The sequence below is a fragment of the Aulostomus chinensis genome, chromosome 14, assembly GCF_037954235.1.
Source record: "Aulostomus chinensis isolate RoL2024-O1b breed Wild chromosome 14, RoL_Achi_v1.0, whole genome shotgun sequence".
In the NCBI taxonomy this organism is placed as follows: domain Eukaryota; kingdom Metazoa; phylum Chordata; class Actinopteri; order Syngnathiformes; family Aulostomidae; genus Aulostomus; species Aulostomus chinensis.
The window spans coordinates 16,861,634-16,879,701 of record NC_141333.1 but is presented as its reverse complement, the minus strand read 5'-3'; the positions used below and the strand labels follow the sequence as shown (position 1 = coordinate 16,879,701).

The 18,068-nt window shown below is 41.8% G+C and overlaps 1 protein-coding gene across 2 annotated transcripts in view; it reads right to left on the bottom strand.

Moving 5' to 3' along the window:
• Positions 1-18,068, bottom strand: part of hcn2b (hyperpolarization activated cyclic nucleotide-gated potassium channel 2b) — a 47,030-nt gene that overhangs the window by 6,128 nt on the left and 22,834 nt on the right. Inside the window, exons 4-7 of one of the 2 annotated variants that reach the window (XM_086223757.1) lie at positions 17,158-17,376; positions 5,834-5,980; positions 4,902-5,142; positions 1,571-1,735 (exon numbers count right to left, since the gene is read on the bottom strand). In XM_086223757.1, coding sequence (XP_086079883.1) covers positions 1,571-1,735; positions 4,902-5,142; positions 5,834-5,980; positions 17,158-17,376 — 772 coding nt within the window. The remainder of the gene's footprint in view (positions 1-1,570; positions 1,736-4,901; positions 5,143-5,833; positions 5,981-17,157; positions 17,377-18,068) is intronic. The other variant, XM_086223758.1, reaches the window with a different exon arrangement.

Genomic DNA, 18,068 nt, shown 5'->3' with positions numbered 1-18,068 from the left:
TGCCTACTTCCTCTGCTCAGGGGCAAGGATCAGGGAGGCTGCAGGAGGCGGTGAGGAGAGAAAGCGTTTAAATACGGTAAAGAGTGAGAAGACATGAGAAGACAGAGAGGTGATGTGTGAGTTAATAAACGCACAAACAAGCGGGCAAAATATCAGCAATGTGTGAACATTTTAAACTTTCAAATCCCACCGTCATGTTTTTAGTAATAAGGCTGTTTGTCGAAGTTGATGATAAAACAAAGTTGCTTAATTTTCTGTATTTTCACATGGTTTGCAGCCTGAGCCAAGTCACCCAACGGTGATGTCATCATCACATTCATACAGTGTTAGTCGTGTTGTTCCAACCATTTTTTTTTAACACTCTAGCATTGAATCAGTTCTTGGTATAATATCAAAGGAATCAGATTAGGATCTGGTTCTGAATACTGTGATGAGTTTGCACGCTGCAGGCAGAAGACAACATTATTTATTGAGGATTAGCCCCACTCTGTGCAGGAACTGCTCCCTCAGTAGGTGTAATTATGGTTCGACAGATCTAAAATACTTCTGAATAAACATTACCGGTCAGAAATGTTTGACATCGAAATGTGCCTGAAGCTTTAGATGTCAGGGTTTAAAAAAAAAAAGAAAAAAAGAAGAGATTCTTGTATTTCTGTCAGTCTGTGAAAAGTCTCTGATCTGCCGGATGCATCAGTTCACGCAGCCAACCAACAGAGGACATCGTCATCAGCCCCTAACATTCATGATTGCTTCACTTTCCGAGCAGACATGTCAGTCTCCCTCCAAATATGTGAGCTGACTGACTGAAGGCTGCTCATGTGTAGAATCCTGCTGCCATGGCAACAGCTGGGAGGTGGCGGTGGATGCCAAGCTTTTGTAAACATGGGAAGGGTTGTCATGTGACATCAGTAGTGCTGCTGGTCTCTGCCATCATGATGGGAGGGGGTATTTGCATTGTGGAGAGAAAAAAAACCCAAACCATGTTCAGTTGCTAAGCAGTGGTTGCAAAGTTTTAAAACAGTATGTGTGTGTTTCTGCATTCGAACCAACACAGACGCTCCTGTGAACAAAGTGTCATACGTACGAGCTGCTCTCCTAATGTACAGAAGGCGCTCCAGTTCTTTAACGCCCGCGAAATGAAAGGTTTCACAACCAAAATTGCATTATCACCCACTACTCCATCACACGTCTGTAGAAGAATTCACACAGCATTATTGCTTTCAACAGATATAGCTTATGAATAACTTGCCAAATAGTACCTGCAGCTTCTATCGGTGAGACTCGTCCACGGCTAAATGTTTAAATTCGCATGTACTCGTGTATGAAAATAATATTCTGTATTTTAAAGAAACAGTAAAGCTACCTGGGCTCACCAGTAGCTTGCTAATGTGGATACGCTCTTTAAAAAATATCCTAATATGAGTATTTCCTGAAGTACAAGTTTACTTTTTTTTTTTTATTGCTAACTAGCATTCGATTTTCAACTGTCACGCACCAACCAACGGATCAGTAACATTACTTTGTTCAAATGAAATATAAAATGAAAGCGAATGGCATTTACTGCTCTTACCTATCCTGTCCAATCTGTCGATGGCCACCGTCTCAAAGGCCCGCCTCATCATGGGATACTCCTCCAGCACCTCGTTGAAATTATCCACAGAGAGAGAGTACAGGCGGCAGTAGGTGTCCGATCGCACGCTGGCTGTCCGTCTGCCACGGGTCAGCAGACAGATCTCTGGAGGTTGAGACGAACGCCAGACAAGAGACAGACATGAAAAAAAAAAGAGGTCCAGTGACATAACCCAGGTGTAAGACGGAGACAGGGAAAAGAGTTTGTTGAGAGGTGTGAAATTGATACCCTGCTACTACATAATAAAACACTGGAAAGACATCTATTATTCTTGGATGCGTTCTATTTGCTCTGTCCTATTTATTGCTGTTCACTTTTTCCTGGAAAGGCACCAGTTGGCAGGAAGAACTTTTTTTTTTAGTCCGACTATATGTCTATGCACGTGAAAAAATGTGCATCCCCTTAGTGTCAATATTTTTGAATTAATCAAAAATGTCTGAGGTGAACAAAACTATAGGCCTCCAGCAACATGCATTGTTTGTGTGTGGACAGCATGATCTACTGACAGTAACGGAGTAAGTGTGTTTCATCCAGCACTGACAGCTGTGTTAAGGGAACACACTCTATATTTGGAGTCGTGCAGCTAAGCCTCATTACATTCAGTAGTTCCCCTTCCTCGCTCTAGTATCTCATTCTCTCTATTTTTCTTCCTCTGTGACTTCTTTCCCCTGGCTTGAAAGCTCAACTTCCTCTATGAGAAAGTGAGAAAAATAATAAAAACCCAGGAGATGCCATTAAAAAGCAGCACAGGGTCACTACACTGGCATGGACATTGCCTGGAGCAAAAAAAGCTTCACTGTTTGCATAGAACCATGCAAACAGTGAAGCTGAGGAAAATGCCTCTAAAGTTCTTATCCACTGTCCAGCCAAATTTGGTGTAGGTAGATTTGTGTAAAAAAAAAAAAAAAAAAAAAAAAATCATCTAATACATTTTTAAATCTGGACCATGACAACGAATCTTGTTTATGACCCCCAAAATTCAGACATTGCATTTTTGCCTTGGATAACATGAAACAATGTGTTTCGGTTTTAATTTCAGCCATTTCAATGTGTGACCAATATGGTTTGCAAGCTCACAACACCCAATTTCTAATGCGTCCTCTTGTTGCCTGCTCATCCACTGTCTAGGTAGTTAAATTTAGCTAGCTGTAGCATGCTAACTGCAAGAGCCACTTCTTTCATTATGATTGTATTAGCTGTCTAACACATGAAGGCAAGACTGAAACAGGAAAAGGGATTAAATAACAATTTAAATGTCATCAGGCAGACTTAATATGTAGGGTGTCAGTTACTAGCAAGAAAACAAGCTAATTGTCAGGAGCTAACTGCATTCAAGGCAGACCGGATGTTCTTTTTTTAATTATTATTATTATTTTACATCTTCTTTTTTTTTTTAAACATAAGTAACTGAATTTGGACACTGTTACAAGACATCCACTTCAATTCTGAACTCAGTTTTGACCTCGTCTACTTAAAGTTGTTGCACTTTAAACCATAAAACTACTGCAAAGGTATGATGCTAGGTTAAATAATAAGAGAAGCATTAATGGAAGGAGCCAGGCAAGAGCTTTATTCAAAATACTGAACATGCAGTACATTCATGGGGTTATCTAAAAGCAACCTTGAGTGGGAGCCTTTTGTCCCTCTATCTGATAAAGGATTTATATTTCCATGCTATTAATGATTAACAGCCTCCAGAGGCTATGCTGCTTACTGTAAGTTTGCGGTTACATTGCTCATTGTCGGCAGCTATGATGGAGGCGAAAGCTGCAGGATATCAATCCGAGCATTTGTCTGCCTTTGGACCGCGCCGGTAGAAATAGGTGAAATGTAAGTTAAAAATAATCCTTATGTAACACATTTTATTCTTCTGTTGCCCAGTCATGTTGAACAAATAAGGGTTTTTTGGTTAAAAAGAACACACATTAACTGATACATTTTTTTTTTTCGACGAATGAATATTTCAGTAAATGACCTGTTAAAATGAGCACATTATACAGTGTATTCTCCTGTGGAAATACTCCTCTTCTCAAAAGCCTTTTATCAACTGTCACTTCCTGCTTGTTATAACACAATCATTTGCATACAGCTAACGTCATTATCGTGCAGTGCAAAGTGCTGGGAGATTAAACTAATGAAACCACTGGGGTTGAATTGAAAACCACTTCAAACCACTGGATAACTATTTTCAGCCCAAGGAAAGGCTGCCATCCTCAAATATGAAAAACAATGATAAATACCAGATGATTGATGGGAATATTCCCAGCTTTCATTTCCTGTAGTCTGGTTCATCATTCCTCCTCCAATTAAGGAACTGGTTGTACTTGTATTAACTATAAATAAACCTCAAACAAAAGTGACATTCAGGCTTTGCACTGTGGAAGTTACCACTAACCTATGCAGATTAAGTCAGTCAGTAAATATAAACAGAATAAAACCTCAGTTTAAAATCCTTTCGGCAAACCCAAATGTATAAAAATAGCATTACTTGTTGGACAGTTACTCTGTGAAGCAATGCAATTATGGGATGGCTGTGGCTGGACAGCAAATTTGAACAACTGACAAAGGCGAAGCAGCTGCATTTCAAACCATAGAAAGCAATCCTGAATGTATCAATGAATTGAATAGAGCCATTTCAGTTCCATGATTGTCTGTTTTAATATTGGAGCAAGCAAGTGGAGACGGGGACAGTAGCAGTAGAGGATCTCACCCGTCATAGTGACATGATCTATCATTGCCAGTTAGTACACTGATTGTATAATGTGTGGTTCTATGACATGTATATCTGCGACAAACGTAGGTCTGCCGTCGCATTCATCTTAATTTCTCAGATTTTGACTACAAATACGCATGTACGCCTGTGGTGTATTCTGTGTGTGTGTGTGTGTGTGTGTGTCTGTCTGTGTGTGTGTGCGTGCGTGGTGTGTATGTGCACTGTGTATCGGTACTGCTTCAACATGGCTGTGGGCTGCTGGCACATAAGCTGCCCCGCCTCAGCTACAGAGGTCACCGGATGTTAAAAATGGAGCCTAAACCAAAAACCCATGGGACAAAGGCCGTGTGTGTGTGTATGTGTGCGTGTGTGTGTGAGAGAGAGAGAGAGAGAAAGAGAGGGAGAGAGAGAGAGGACAAATGGGGACAGCGGTGGCTGTGAGGCAAGACTGGACAAAAAAACTCAAGTAAAATGTCAGGATGGTTTTTTTTTTTCTTTGTCTGCTTAATAAACAGTGAGAAGAGAACAGAACAGAAGAAGAGGAAGAGAGTAACATACCACCAAAGTAGGAGCCGTCCATCAGCTTCATGCTCATGTTGCCTTTGGTCAGGATGCTGACCACGCCGTGCTGGATGAAGTACATCTTCTTGCCGATGGTACCCTCTCTTATGATGTAGTCGGCCGGCTGGAAGACCTCAAACCTCAGTTTGGTCAGCATGGCCGTCACAAAGTTCGGATCAGCGTTAGCAAACAGCGGCATGGAGGCCACCAGTTTACGGCAGTTGAAGTTGATGATTTCCTGAAGGATGACAGCCAGTGACATCACATCAGTCAGCTGTGGAGAATACTTGATTTAACTCATTTATTTGGGGATTTTTCTTTGTATTTTTAACTGAAGAATTTAATGAATGGATGAGAATTTTTTTATAGAAAAAAAACTAATCAACATTTGTTTAAAACAACAACAACAACAACAACAACGTTAAACTGTCAGTTTAACCATAAGCACTTTAGGAAGGACAAACACTTGAGGTTAAAACTGTACTCGTGGCTGATAGTCCTGCTCCTTTGAATATTCTCCCTATTTTTCTTCCTTTTTCCACTGACTAAAGCATTTCATGTGCCAACCTTGAATCAAGAGGATCCTTTACCCTGTAAATTGCTGTAAACAGCATCAGCTGGCAGCAGAAAAAAAAACAACAACTTTGGGATGCATGGGAATATGAAGTTCAGTGGAAAATCAGGTAAAAGCCATCTGTTCCTAAAAAACAAACCTTGGAAAATTTGCAAATCATGACACCATAACAGAGATTTATTGACTACAAGGTGAGTGGGTAAACTCAGAACAGCTTATAGAGAGCTATATTTTTCTACAGTTCCTCACTGTAATGATCGTGTCCGAGCCCACGTTGCCAGAGGAGGGTTAGGAGGAGTGTGTTTGTGGGTGTATGAACACTTTTCTGGTAGACGACGCTTTGTTGTTTTCCTACCTCGCGCAGAGGCTCATTAAGCTCCTCCAGGATGCTCTCTTCATCAAACATCTTTCCCTGGTATCTGTGCTCGTAGTAGTCATGGATTTTCTGTCGGAAGTCTGCCGGCAGTTTGTGGAACGACATGTACTGCTCCACTTGTTTGTACTGGAAGATGGAAAGAGAGTGGAAAGAGGGAGAGACAGAAGCATGAATCAAGGCAAATGTGATTCAGCAACTCTCCTGTTAACCAGGATAAAAAGTTTCACTTGAGAAGCTGAGGTACCAACGTCACACGATTCCCGCAGCATCACGGGGAGCGAGATAGCGCAGATGTGCACCAACCTCTCATTTCTGCAAATAATGACTTTCTCACCAGTCTCATCATAGGCTGCTAATTCATGTGTACAGTTACTGAGAAGTGCAGCCCCGCATGAAGAGCCTGTGACCCATTTATACCTTGTAGCTATGGGAGAGAAGCTGTGATGAAGCTGTTAAAGAAACATGACAGCTCTGTAAAGCCCATGAGGATTCATCACGCTCCACTGTGTTTACAGAAGAAAGAAGCTCCCTCTCTATTTGGTGGAGAGTTGATTTAAGCCACACGTACAGAACAGGACCGATGATTTACAGTGACGTCATTAAAGGTAAAGTTTTTTTTTTAACACACGGGTTCAAGTGAATTTTCACGGTCTCGGGAATTGTTTCTTTTCGCTGATTTTATGAATGTAAAAGAATTTTTTGTGCACCGGGGACTAGGTGGCGTATGATGGCTATCGCTCAGCTTCTAATTCTGATAGTAGAAGAAGACAAGTGTCCATCTACAGCAGCAGAAAGGACAGAGCAGGATGCTTACACACAAGAACAAAATATCTATTAAAAAGTGACGCAATAATTAGGCAGCATTTACTGCTGCATTTATTTGCTATTTCATTCTATATTTAGGTCCGCGTTGAAGTGTTTATGGCGTGGACTGCTCTGTACAGCTCTGTTCATTTTCATGGGAACAATGTTTGGATTTTTATAGTACTTTTTTATGAAGGTTTTTTTTTTTTTTACGTAAAATCCTGGCTGTGCTACAAATTAAATCACACGTGGGGAAAAAAATTAACTCTGTCAAGACCAAAAAGACACAAACCAAGTAAATAATTCAATGGAACCGATGGGCATTTCTATGCGTGTGTTACTATTCTTATACAGGAAGATGTTTGTCATTTATAAATATGGGAGTGGAATGGAGGGAGCGCCTCGTGTGTGCTCACTGGAAGAGACATTCACACAATCACATGCTCACCACCGTTCTGATTATCTCCGTCAAGCGCAGGCTGAACGTCCACGTCGCTCAACCCATTTTAACACTCCGTAACACATCTCTCATGTCTGGGTCCTCAGTGGAAATCTGCTGTACAGCTTCTCCATGTAAGATGTCGAATGAGGAATGAATCCTGCTATTATTCCTTTGTCACTGAATCAGATGGCCTCGGGGTTTGTTTAGTTATGCCCCGAAGACATGGTTACGCACATGAACACCCCCCTGTCTACTAAACAGTCCACCCTGATACAACATCGCCCTGAGAGTGAGAATGAGGCCACATGACCAGTGATTTTCTAACCAGAGACCAACATGATAACCTTCACACACCACAGGGGATTTTCACTGGAAAGATACAAAACCGGTGCACAAAAGTATCCGCTGTTAATGAAAATGATCAAATTAGCCAGAGAGTGAATGAGGTCACTACACACCCACGTGATCCAGCCCACCGTGACGCTTTTTATTGTTATATTCGTTTCTCAAAACTGCCCATGTCAGATGATGCTATAGGGACACCAGTAAGGTATTAGTCCTAGAATGGAAATATTAGACACGCCTATTTATATTCATCCATTTTCTTCCATTTATCCTGTTAAGGGTCACGGGGGCTGGAGCCTATCCCAGCAGCTTTTGGGCAAGAGGTGGGGTTCACCTTGGACAGGTCACCAGTCCATCACAGGGCCAGCACATAGAGACAGACAACCATTCACACTCACAGTCACACCTACGGTCAATTTAGAGAATCAATCAGCCTCGTCCTCTCTTGATGTCTTTGGACTGTGGGAGGAAGCTGGAGTACCAGAGAGAACCCACACAGGAACAGGGAGAACATGGAGACTCACACAGAAAGATCCTGTGATGGAGCCGGGACTGGAACCCGGAACCTTCTTGCTGTGAGGTGACAGTACTAACCACTGTGCCACCGTGCCCCCCTTTTTATTCATTATTATCTATTTATTATTTATCCATTTTTATTGCCTAATGCATTCTGTACAAATATTTTTGTGAAAAATTGACACATTTTTCTGCCAATACATAAAATTTTTTATTATTATTATTATTATTATTATTATTACTAGTAGTATTAGACCAGAAATATAAGACACAGTCATTTATATTGCAGAAAACTCCATACTTTTTTCATATACTGAAAAAGTTGGTATAGAATATTCCAGGAAATCAGATTTTCCATCATGTTTTTCTGAGTTCCCTCCTCTTCCGTCTGTGTTTCATGTCCCTATGTGTTTTATGTGAAGTTGGTGCCTTGTTACGTATCAAGTGAGACAACATTCAAAATGATCACTATTATTATCAGAATCAGAATCAGAAATCCTTTATTAATCCCTAGCAGGAAATTATTGGATTGCAGTGCTCCATTTCACAGTAAGAAACAATAAAGAAACAAAATAGAAATCAGGAATATAAGAAGGTATCTTCTGTAACACATTTACATTTTTACACTGAACTATTAATATTATCATGACTTCTCACTGCATTTTAGTGTAATTGCATTTGCTTCTTTGCATCTTATTTTGATCTTTTTTTTTTCCTGATTGTGTTGACTTGAACACACAGTATCACTTTCTCCTCTGCCACCGGCTGCCTACTTTGTTTCATAACGGTTGTCCTGGAGACTAAAAGGAGATCTATTGTATAATTGCTTATTGGAGAAAGAAGAGGAGAGACCACTCTTCTTCTGAAGCATCCAAGAAACCATCTCCTGTTTTTATTATGTTGTCTATTTTGTTGAGCAGCTGCACTGTCCAGTTGAAATCAATCAGTTGAAATTAATTTGCATTAACAGTAGTTTGACATTGTGGTCTTGCATGTTATGACTGGCTGTTGCAGGACGAAGGAAAAAGGTGTCAGACAAGTTTCAAGTAGGTTTGCAGATGATTTTAGTCCATGCAACCTAGTTTCACCAAAGTAAAACCTAAGGACCCTCTCTCTCTCACTCCCTCTCTCTCTCTCTCTCTCTCTCTCTCTCTCTCTCCATCACGCCTGTGTTTGTGTGTGTTAAGCAGTGTGACTCATCCCTCTGTGGAATAAACTGTCAATTGGATGAGTAGTGTATTTTGAGCGGTGGGTCAAGGGAAAGCATCCCCTGTCCAACACCACTCTTAGAAAAACACAACATGCAGATCAAATCTTCCACGCAGCCCTGACAACACATAATATATATTTGCTCACTGATTATCAAACTCTGCTGTCTCTGCAAGTCTGACGTGCGTCACTGTGACTGGAGCAATAGTTTTTGGACATTTTGGAAAAACTTGTTGTAGAACTCGTATTTAAGATATACGTGAGGACGATCTTCAGCTTCAAGAGTTGAATCTGATCTTAGAGAGCCGATATACCTTCCTGTCTCTGAGCTACGTCTCGAGGGACACAATCAGAGGGACACACCGTGTGGGCCGCTGACAGCAACCTTGTTCCTACGTAACAGTCGATGACACATGCACGGGAAAGGACATTTCATCAAACTGCAAGGTGAAATATGAGGGGAGAAAGTGGACGCTTGGATGACATTGAAAAATTCTACAGTTGAAGGATATTTCTCCTTCCTGAAAATTAGGTGTGTTTACTACACTTTGAACAAAGGAAGATATAAACCTATGATATTTCACCTGAGGGAACTTGTATCTCCACCCTCGAGGAAGAAGAAAGAATTCTTCTGACTGTAGCCTTTGCAAAACTTGTTGCTCTCTGTCAAAGAAAGCTGCTCAATGGCAATTATTTTGCTGGCCGCTTTAACAATGTTGGTCAGTTTTTTGTTTCCTAGCCAAGACATTAAAGGAAAAATGAACCAATGGACGATTACCAAAGACGCATTATCCATGTCTGAGTCCACAAAAACAAAGTCTTCAAGGTCTTTTTTTATTTTTACTCCAACTCCGACTGAGTCATCCTCTGGTCTGGATCAAACCAGGACCGAGACTTTTCATACATAAGCTATTTTTTTGTATTAATTGTTTCTGAGACTTCACTCCAGCACGAGTCAAAACACGAGTCTGTGAGGCTGCTCCGCTTCGGTTTGGTCCAATCACATTCAACACCCTGTCACGCTCGGGCAGGCGTTGTGTCAGTCAGGTGTGAGTCAGAGTTGACAGTGCAGGTATGCTAGCTACTTCAGCAGCTAATAGACGAGGTGTGAATGAATGTAAAACAACACGATGAGAGACTCATCTTTCCACGCACAAAGGAGGATTCTGCTGCCTCCATTCATAACCCTGCAGCTCCTCCACGGATCCAACTCATGACGACCGTGTATTTGTATTTTTCTCCCATATCTTGCTTTATTAAAGAAAGTGACACGCTGCAGTGAAATCATAACTTTCCCATCAGAGGTAATTAAAGTGCTGCATGCTGTTCCTCTTGTTATGAATCGTGTTGCAGCTGACCTTAATGCTGTGGCTGAACTTGGAGGTCAGAATTTTATTCTGTAGTTCCAATTTGGATGTTTCAACTGGAACCGCCACTGAGTTCAGACGTCCTTCACAGAATCTCGAAAAAAAAGTTGATGAACCTCAAGATATTGAATGAAAGTGTTCAAATACTTCAAAAAATATATATATATATATATTTTTTTAGCTCTTATTGGTCTTTACACTCTGTCAATCAATCCCTATCAGTTATATCACATCAAAATCAGCACCATCCAGTTCCATCAGTAGACAGGCTGCTACAACGTTTGGATGTGGAAAACAGTGTAGAATGATGTTGTCCTCTCAGGGGAAATGTCAATGATGTGTGTTTTTGAACCCCCCCCCCCCCCCCACACACACACACACACACATTTCTTCATCTGGAATACTGCCAGCTACTCTGCGTTTTGAGGTTAGAAGAATGAAGGCGACAAAATAAACAGTATGTTGTTTTCTTAAAATGTTTGTTGACTGACCATCATGACAAGGAGTCAAGAGTACAAGATACCTGTTATTTCCCAGGTGTTCGTAGTAAACCTGGGAAGCGGAATTCTTTCCTGGAGTCGACGGCCGTGGGGTGACTTTTACGGGAACTCATTGTCAAACACGCATCAGTTTTTTACAACTGGCCTGTGACCAGCGGCCCCATGGTGAAACGCTCATCGCAGTTACTCCTGTTGTCATTTGCATATAAGACCACTCTTTCTACGTCAGCATCAACTTGGCTTCATTTTTTAAAAATCCCTCTTGCTACTCCTTTCATGTTTTTTGAGACTGTCTTTCTTGGCTTGTTATTTCACATTTTATCACTCTCTCTTCTCTTCCTAATTGCAGATTTTCATTGCCAGCAAGCTTTGAAGGCACGGGGGGGGGGGGAATCATCTACCGGACCGCTTTTGCTAAATGATTGTTCAGTAGCAGGAACTGCATAAACATTCCTGCTCTACAGTTCTGCATCAGTTTATACTTTATACACGTATAAAAATATAAACTTATATTAATGAACTACAAAATGGAATTACATCTGCAAGAACAATTTACTGCATTATGGTCTTACTTAAATCAATTTAATCTCCGTCTTGTTCCATCTTAATTAACTGCCTTTGGCTGTGGATCATTTTGTGTCATGATAACAAATAATGAAAAGTTGTCTTCTCCAGCCATCACCTCTGATTACTACACAGGCAGTAGTCCCCATTTTAGTTCTTTATATTATTCGATGGCATGGGGGGGGGGGGGGTTTCTATAAACAAACTCCACACAAATAAAATAAAACAAAAACAAAAGACTTGAATTTGACAAATTTCTCCCAATTTGTAGTGTGTCAGTAACAATAAAGATGCAGCCGACTTACAGAGCATCCAGCTCATTCAATCACACGCGAGGATAAACTGGGTGGCTTCTATTAAGTGTTTCCTGCCTCGGGATTCAGTGTGTGACAGTCTCAATTAAAGTGAGATGACAGCTCACTCTTTCTCGCTTTCAGTGCTTCTCCCATTCCTTTTAAAGTTGTTGTTCAAGGAGCTGAGTTTTATTGACTTTCTGATTTTCCCAGCATTAGACTTGGATTAGTGACCATGTCACTCAAAGTCAGTGAACAGGCCAGTTTTTAGTTAAATACACACTCGCCAACCTCTTCGGAGCCGCAAAGCGAGACAGACAGGGACTCTTCCCTCCTCTGTGTGTGCGTTAGAGAGCTGAAACCTGCAGAGACCGGCTCACCGCTAGTTAGCTTAGAGCAATGAATGGGATTGGATGGGAAATTTTAGCATACCATGCCAATCATTGTTGCAAATATGAAGTTATCATACTATCTTGTTGTACGTGGAACCGTAGATATTTTTCAGAAGTGGACATATAAGTGAGTATGACATCTTCCATTGGTTTGACATTTCAGCCATATTGGGTTTTTGCAACTGGAGGTGACTATACTTGGGTGAGACAGTGGAGCAGGAGAGGAATGACGCATCGTACTTTATAGCCTTTTTTAACCTCTAATTGGGACCCTAATTTACCAAATGACCATTATGCTGCATTGAAGACTTGAATCTGGCTGTATGTCTGGAAGTGTATTATCTACATTACAAGCAGATGTCATCAGAAAACTTATAGATGTCTAGTGATCTGAAGGATGATGTAAAAAGTGAAAAAATGATGCAACTCACATGCTCTGAGTGCCTACTGAACTGTGATCAGTTACAAGATGATGCATCTGATCTATGTAGCTGGAGTCACTGTCTAATGTGTCAAGGTCTAGTGGATCGCGGGCCCTGGGGTGGGGGGGTCAAGGGACATCTCCTGCTTCTCTCTACTATTTGGACTCACTGCTCTATACTGTCGAAGGGGGAGGAAGTGAAGGCAGAGGACGAGCGGCAGCGCAGTTACATAATGGCTAATGCCCCCTGTCCACGCGCAGTGTCCGCTGGCAGATGGTGTATTGCCCAACAATCAAGGGCGAACGGACAGATGAGGCAGAGGAGGACAACAGGGATGAAGATGTGAAGCGAGTATTGAGGAGAGACATGAGATGAGGCCACCTCAACGTAGAGGTGGGATGAGGAAGACAACCTCATCATTTTGCTGTTTGTGGCGATTGTTTCTTCCTCCACTAAGAGCCTTCAACATTCCAACATTCCAACTTATGAACAGGGATAGTTAATGTCAACGTCTGTCCATTACAGTGTGATAAAGCAGGAATAAATACCTGCACGCTCCCATTACTCCACATCTAGACGGTTGCGTGTTGACTGCACAAGATGCTTAACGCCAGTACTATTATGACATTTCTGTCTCCTCACAGGCTTTGCTGCTAACTGTTTAGTCTGCGTTCTCTCTGTGCTGTCGCTAGCATTACGACTATCTTATACAAAGTGAGTTCCAACTCACAGCTCTGTCTCCAGTCTGTTATCTGACACCTTGGTTCATTGGTTACTGATGAACACACCGTGACTAGAGACCAGAGGATGCTGGATGAGATGTCTGAGACTGGCAGGATGTTGGCTCTTTGTTCTTTGTTTCACTGTTGTGCCTCATGGAAGAAACATGGAATGAGATGTGATTGCTGTAGACGTCACATCTCTGACAGGATACAGCTACAGTACATGTAACTGACATAAAACAGAGACTCCACACACAGTCAGCTGCTCATCCTGTCTCTCTAGCTCTGTGAGGACAAAAAGGGCTGCGAACTGAGATTGTTGCAGCAATTGTCAAATGTCCCAGCTTGAAACCAGTTACTCTGCCATGCCATTTTGTCAGATTTATCAATATCATGTTACTACTTTGCAACAAAAGGCTCGACCTCTAAGAGATACCGTGCCGAGGTGCTTCGAAAGAGATGGATTATAAAACATATGGATTTGTCTAGATGCTGAATTCAGAAAATATAACGCACAAAAACTATTTTTTAACACCAACATCCAACTACACAAAAGAAACAGGGACGCTGAGAAACGTTGTAAATAGCACTCGACTAAACAAAGTTTGAACCAAATTAATACAAGAGCAAACAAGACCAACTGAAAATGACTCAAATGCACCAAAGATTGAAAAAAGCAAACATAATCAGAAGAAAACGACAGTAAGTCTAGAAAACAAAGTTATGCACGAAAATAACACGAGGTTAAAAGTGTGCAAGATCAAAAGGCAGTTAAAAAGATATCTGTGGCAGCGTTATTTCATGAGTGGATTGGGTTGGACGGACCGCAGATCTGAAGACACAAAAGCACTTAGAGGCTCTTAGAAGATCGCACAACAAATACACATTTAACAAGTTATAAATAAGAGCTGCTGAGCAATGCAGAGAGTTACGGCTGAATTTATGATTCATGAGATTTCCACTTCTGTCTTAATACAGTGGAAGTGGAAAACACTTCATGTGGCCCTCAAATCATTGGCTGATCACAATTTAAACATGACCGTAAACATGTCTCTCCAGAGACGTGGTCCAGGTGGAGAGGATAGTCCACAGAATGAGCTATTAGCGGTGGCTTGTGGTTTTCATAGATCACGGTGGTGCAAAGATTTGTAGAGGAAAAAGAGGTAGAAATAAGCTTGTGGTGACTTCTGCTGACATTTAGAGGAAACAAACTGACCTGTAATCGTAACACATCTGGTTTTATGGATTGGTCTATCTTCACATTTAAATACAGTTTCACATGAGGATGCACTGGCACAGTGGTGCAGTGGTTCGAGCCCCGGCTTGAGCAAGGATCTTTCTGTGTGAGTCTCCATGTTCTCCCTGTGCCCACATGAGTTCTCTCCGGGTACTCCGGCTTCCTCCCACAGTCCAAAGACATGCAAATGGGGAGAATTTAAATTGACCGTAGGTGTGACTGTGAGTGTGAATGGTTGTCTGTCTATATGTGTTGGCCCTGTGATGGACTCGTGACCTGTCCAGGGTGAACCCCGCCTCTCGCCCGAAGGTTGCTGGGATAGGCTCCAGCCCCCCACGACCCTTAACAGGAAAAGTGGAAGAAAATGGACGGATGGACGGATGGATGGATGAGGATGCACAAATCAGTCAATCAAACTGATGTCTTAAAAAGCATTTATGTAATCTCTCTCATTGCATAGAATACCTTAGCGTGATGCTAACACTGATCTATGGAATGCTGTGATAGCTATCAAAGTCTGTTATTTGTAAGACCTACTTCTTTCCATGTACATGCAAGAAAAAAGGGTTCAGTTGTCCAATAACAAAATCAGATTACACGTATTTATTCACACGGCGGCATTCTAAATGCACCCAGTAGGGGTCACTATTTGCCCAACTCTCTGAGTCAGTCAATGTCATGCACAATGCTGAGTAATAACTTATTAGACACATGCAGTTTGAACAATGCGTGTTGGTTTCGGCGACTATTTTATTGAGCTCTGCTTTGTCAGCTCTCAAACATGGTTCACAATCGACAGGAAACAAAAAATTTAAAGAAAAAAATAAAAACAAACTTCTTGTGGAGCCAAAACAGCCTATCGGCCAGAGGAAAACCTGCTCAGGACTTTGTCCTACACATCCCAGAAGCGTCAGCCAGCTGTATATGTCTGCATTCATGTGTGTGCATGATAGATAGCATCAGACATCTCTACATCATCCAGGATCTAAGGAACCTAACAAAACAACAGAGCACCTTGGCCTTATATGGCAGGAGCGTGATGGCCAGACACCAAACGCTTTGATCTGCCCTAGTATGGAGGTGACAGACGGGCCGAGGCCTGACCATGAATGTCGGACTAATGGAACAGATGCTGTTCCCATCAAAGTGCATTGTTATCAAATGAGCGAAACCTCTCTGTGCGTATCAAACATGATCACCGTATCCACGTCTTTGTAGCGCAAACGCACTGTGGAAAAAATAGCAGCCTCCTTATGGTGTCTTGGCATGCCCCAGACAGAGGAGACACCAGGGTGCTGGGAAGTTCATCCGGATTCAAATCACCTGCTGACCCTACCCTACTGATTTATATCATCTGCTGAAACCAGAGATCTGATAAAGCTCCACTGTTTTCCAGTCTCTATTTTACATATCTGAACCAAAACCAATATCAAATCTAGTGTTATGAAGCTTTGGAGTCCCCCTTCCCCTCATGTAATTGTTTTGCTTCTTGTCCGTTACATTTGATGTTCGAGCATCAGAATGATGTACAGTACGTGCTGAGTTTGACACGACAAGGTCATGGCGATTTGTGTGTGTGTGTTGGGGGGGTGTATGAGGTTTTGACATACCATATCAAATTTATCTGTGCTGTTGACCCCATTTAACAATTGAATGGAAAAATATCAGTGAAGTTAGTGAAGTTATTACTTTCTTGGTAGAAAGGGTTAAGCAAGTGTTTACAGCAGTCTGTGGATTGTGTCCAGTTCTGTGTTTTTCCACTTCCTTTCAGTGCTGAGCTCAACAAATAGAATTCCTCCATCTTATTCTTGTGGCAGCAGAAATCTAAGAAGCAAACACTTCAAACCCCTGGACAAACCAAACCAAAAAACACAGCTGTAATACAGTTTGCTAAAGGGCAGATAAGTTGTATTTGATTTAGGGACCTTTTTGTATTGTTTTTTTGAAAAAAAAAAGATGTCTGTCGTGACTGGATACGATGGTAGTGAGGACAGTGAATCAGAAAAAGTCAAGTTTTGAGTGATGAAACCAAAAGAAAGAGCAAAAAGATAGAGGCACTCTAGTATCTTGTCCTCAGCTACTATGAACTCTCTGCTTGAGTTGAATCTGGCGCCCTCTCTGGCCAGAAATCATAAGCGCTGCTGCCTCATGTCTTCAAAATCTTGGTGTTTGTTGTTCAGGCCGGTGTTTGTAAATGAGACAAGAAGAATTTTCATGGATGACGAGATCATGTATCTTACTTGTGACAATAAATCCCAAAAATGACTATGTCGAAATGGGCAACATTATAGTTAATAAACTTTGTTTTAATTCTTTACATATAATGCGAGACAAGAAAGTTGCCCCCTCATTGTGATTTTCTTTTTGTTTTCACTAGGAAACCAACCAGAAATGGGGAATGGCAGATTGGTGTTACTGTTGACGCTAAAATATGGAATAGAGCAGCTTTCATCAACATAGTTTCAGTGCTTGTAAAAGCAGGATTCGTACCTTCTCCTGGTATTGCCGCCTGGATGAGTCCAGGGACTGGATGAGCGCAGTTGCGTGGCCGATGAACATGGCGTAACAGGTGGCTCCTACGATCATACTGAGCATGGTCAGCCAGATGTCCGACATGCTCTCGGGGGCTTGTCTCCCATATCCAATACACAGCATGTGGCTCATGGCCTTGAAGAGGGCGAAGGAGTAGAGCTCGCTCCACGAGTCATTCTGTATGGATTGATGGACAGGCAGGAGAAGAGTTAGAGGTAGTCTAAGGTTTGTTCTCTCAGCAGGGCCGTACTTTTACATTATTCATGCTATAAAGATTTTGACCTGTTGACCTCAGCCTGAGTTAAGGCGCACCGTCATGAAAATTCATCCAAATTAGAGTGTGACACAAGTGGTGGTAGTCTGATTGAATTTAAGAATGTGAGGGCAAAATAGTAAGCCAGTCCTGGTTGGAGTACAGTATATTATCACTCCTGGTGTCTGGTGTTTTTTTTGGTTGAGAGCCTAATCATCATCACTGAGTAGCCTTGTCTTATCGTGGCTGAGCAGAAGGAGAAGAGGAAAAGTGAACGTTAATGAGGAGCCCGTACATCTGCCTGCTCCGGTCTGCCTTTGATTGGTGCTCACACACTCAGTCAACTCTAATTCTTCCATGTTAGATTCATTAAAAAGCCCTCCACAGGCAGCGCTGCACCTCATGTCCCCCCCCTCCAACAGCTGCGCTTCACACACCATCCAGATTTACCACTATGTGTATATCCGTGTGTCCGCGCATGTGAGTCCTTCTGTCACTCTCTGACACAAGTGCCGCCCTCGGTTGCTGATTGACTGCATGGATTCTTATCTGATTTGTATTTTTACAGCCACATTTGCATTTCATTTGACATTCAAATGTGGTTGGTTTCAGAGGC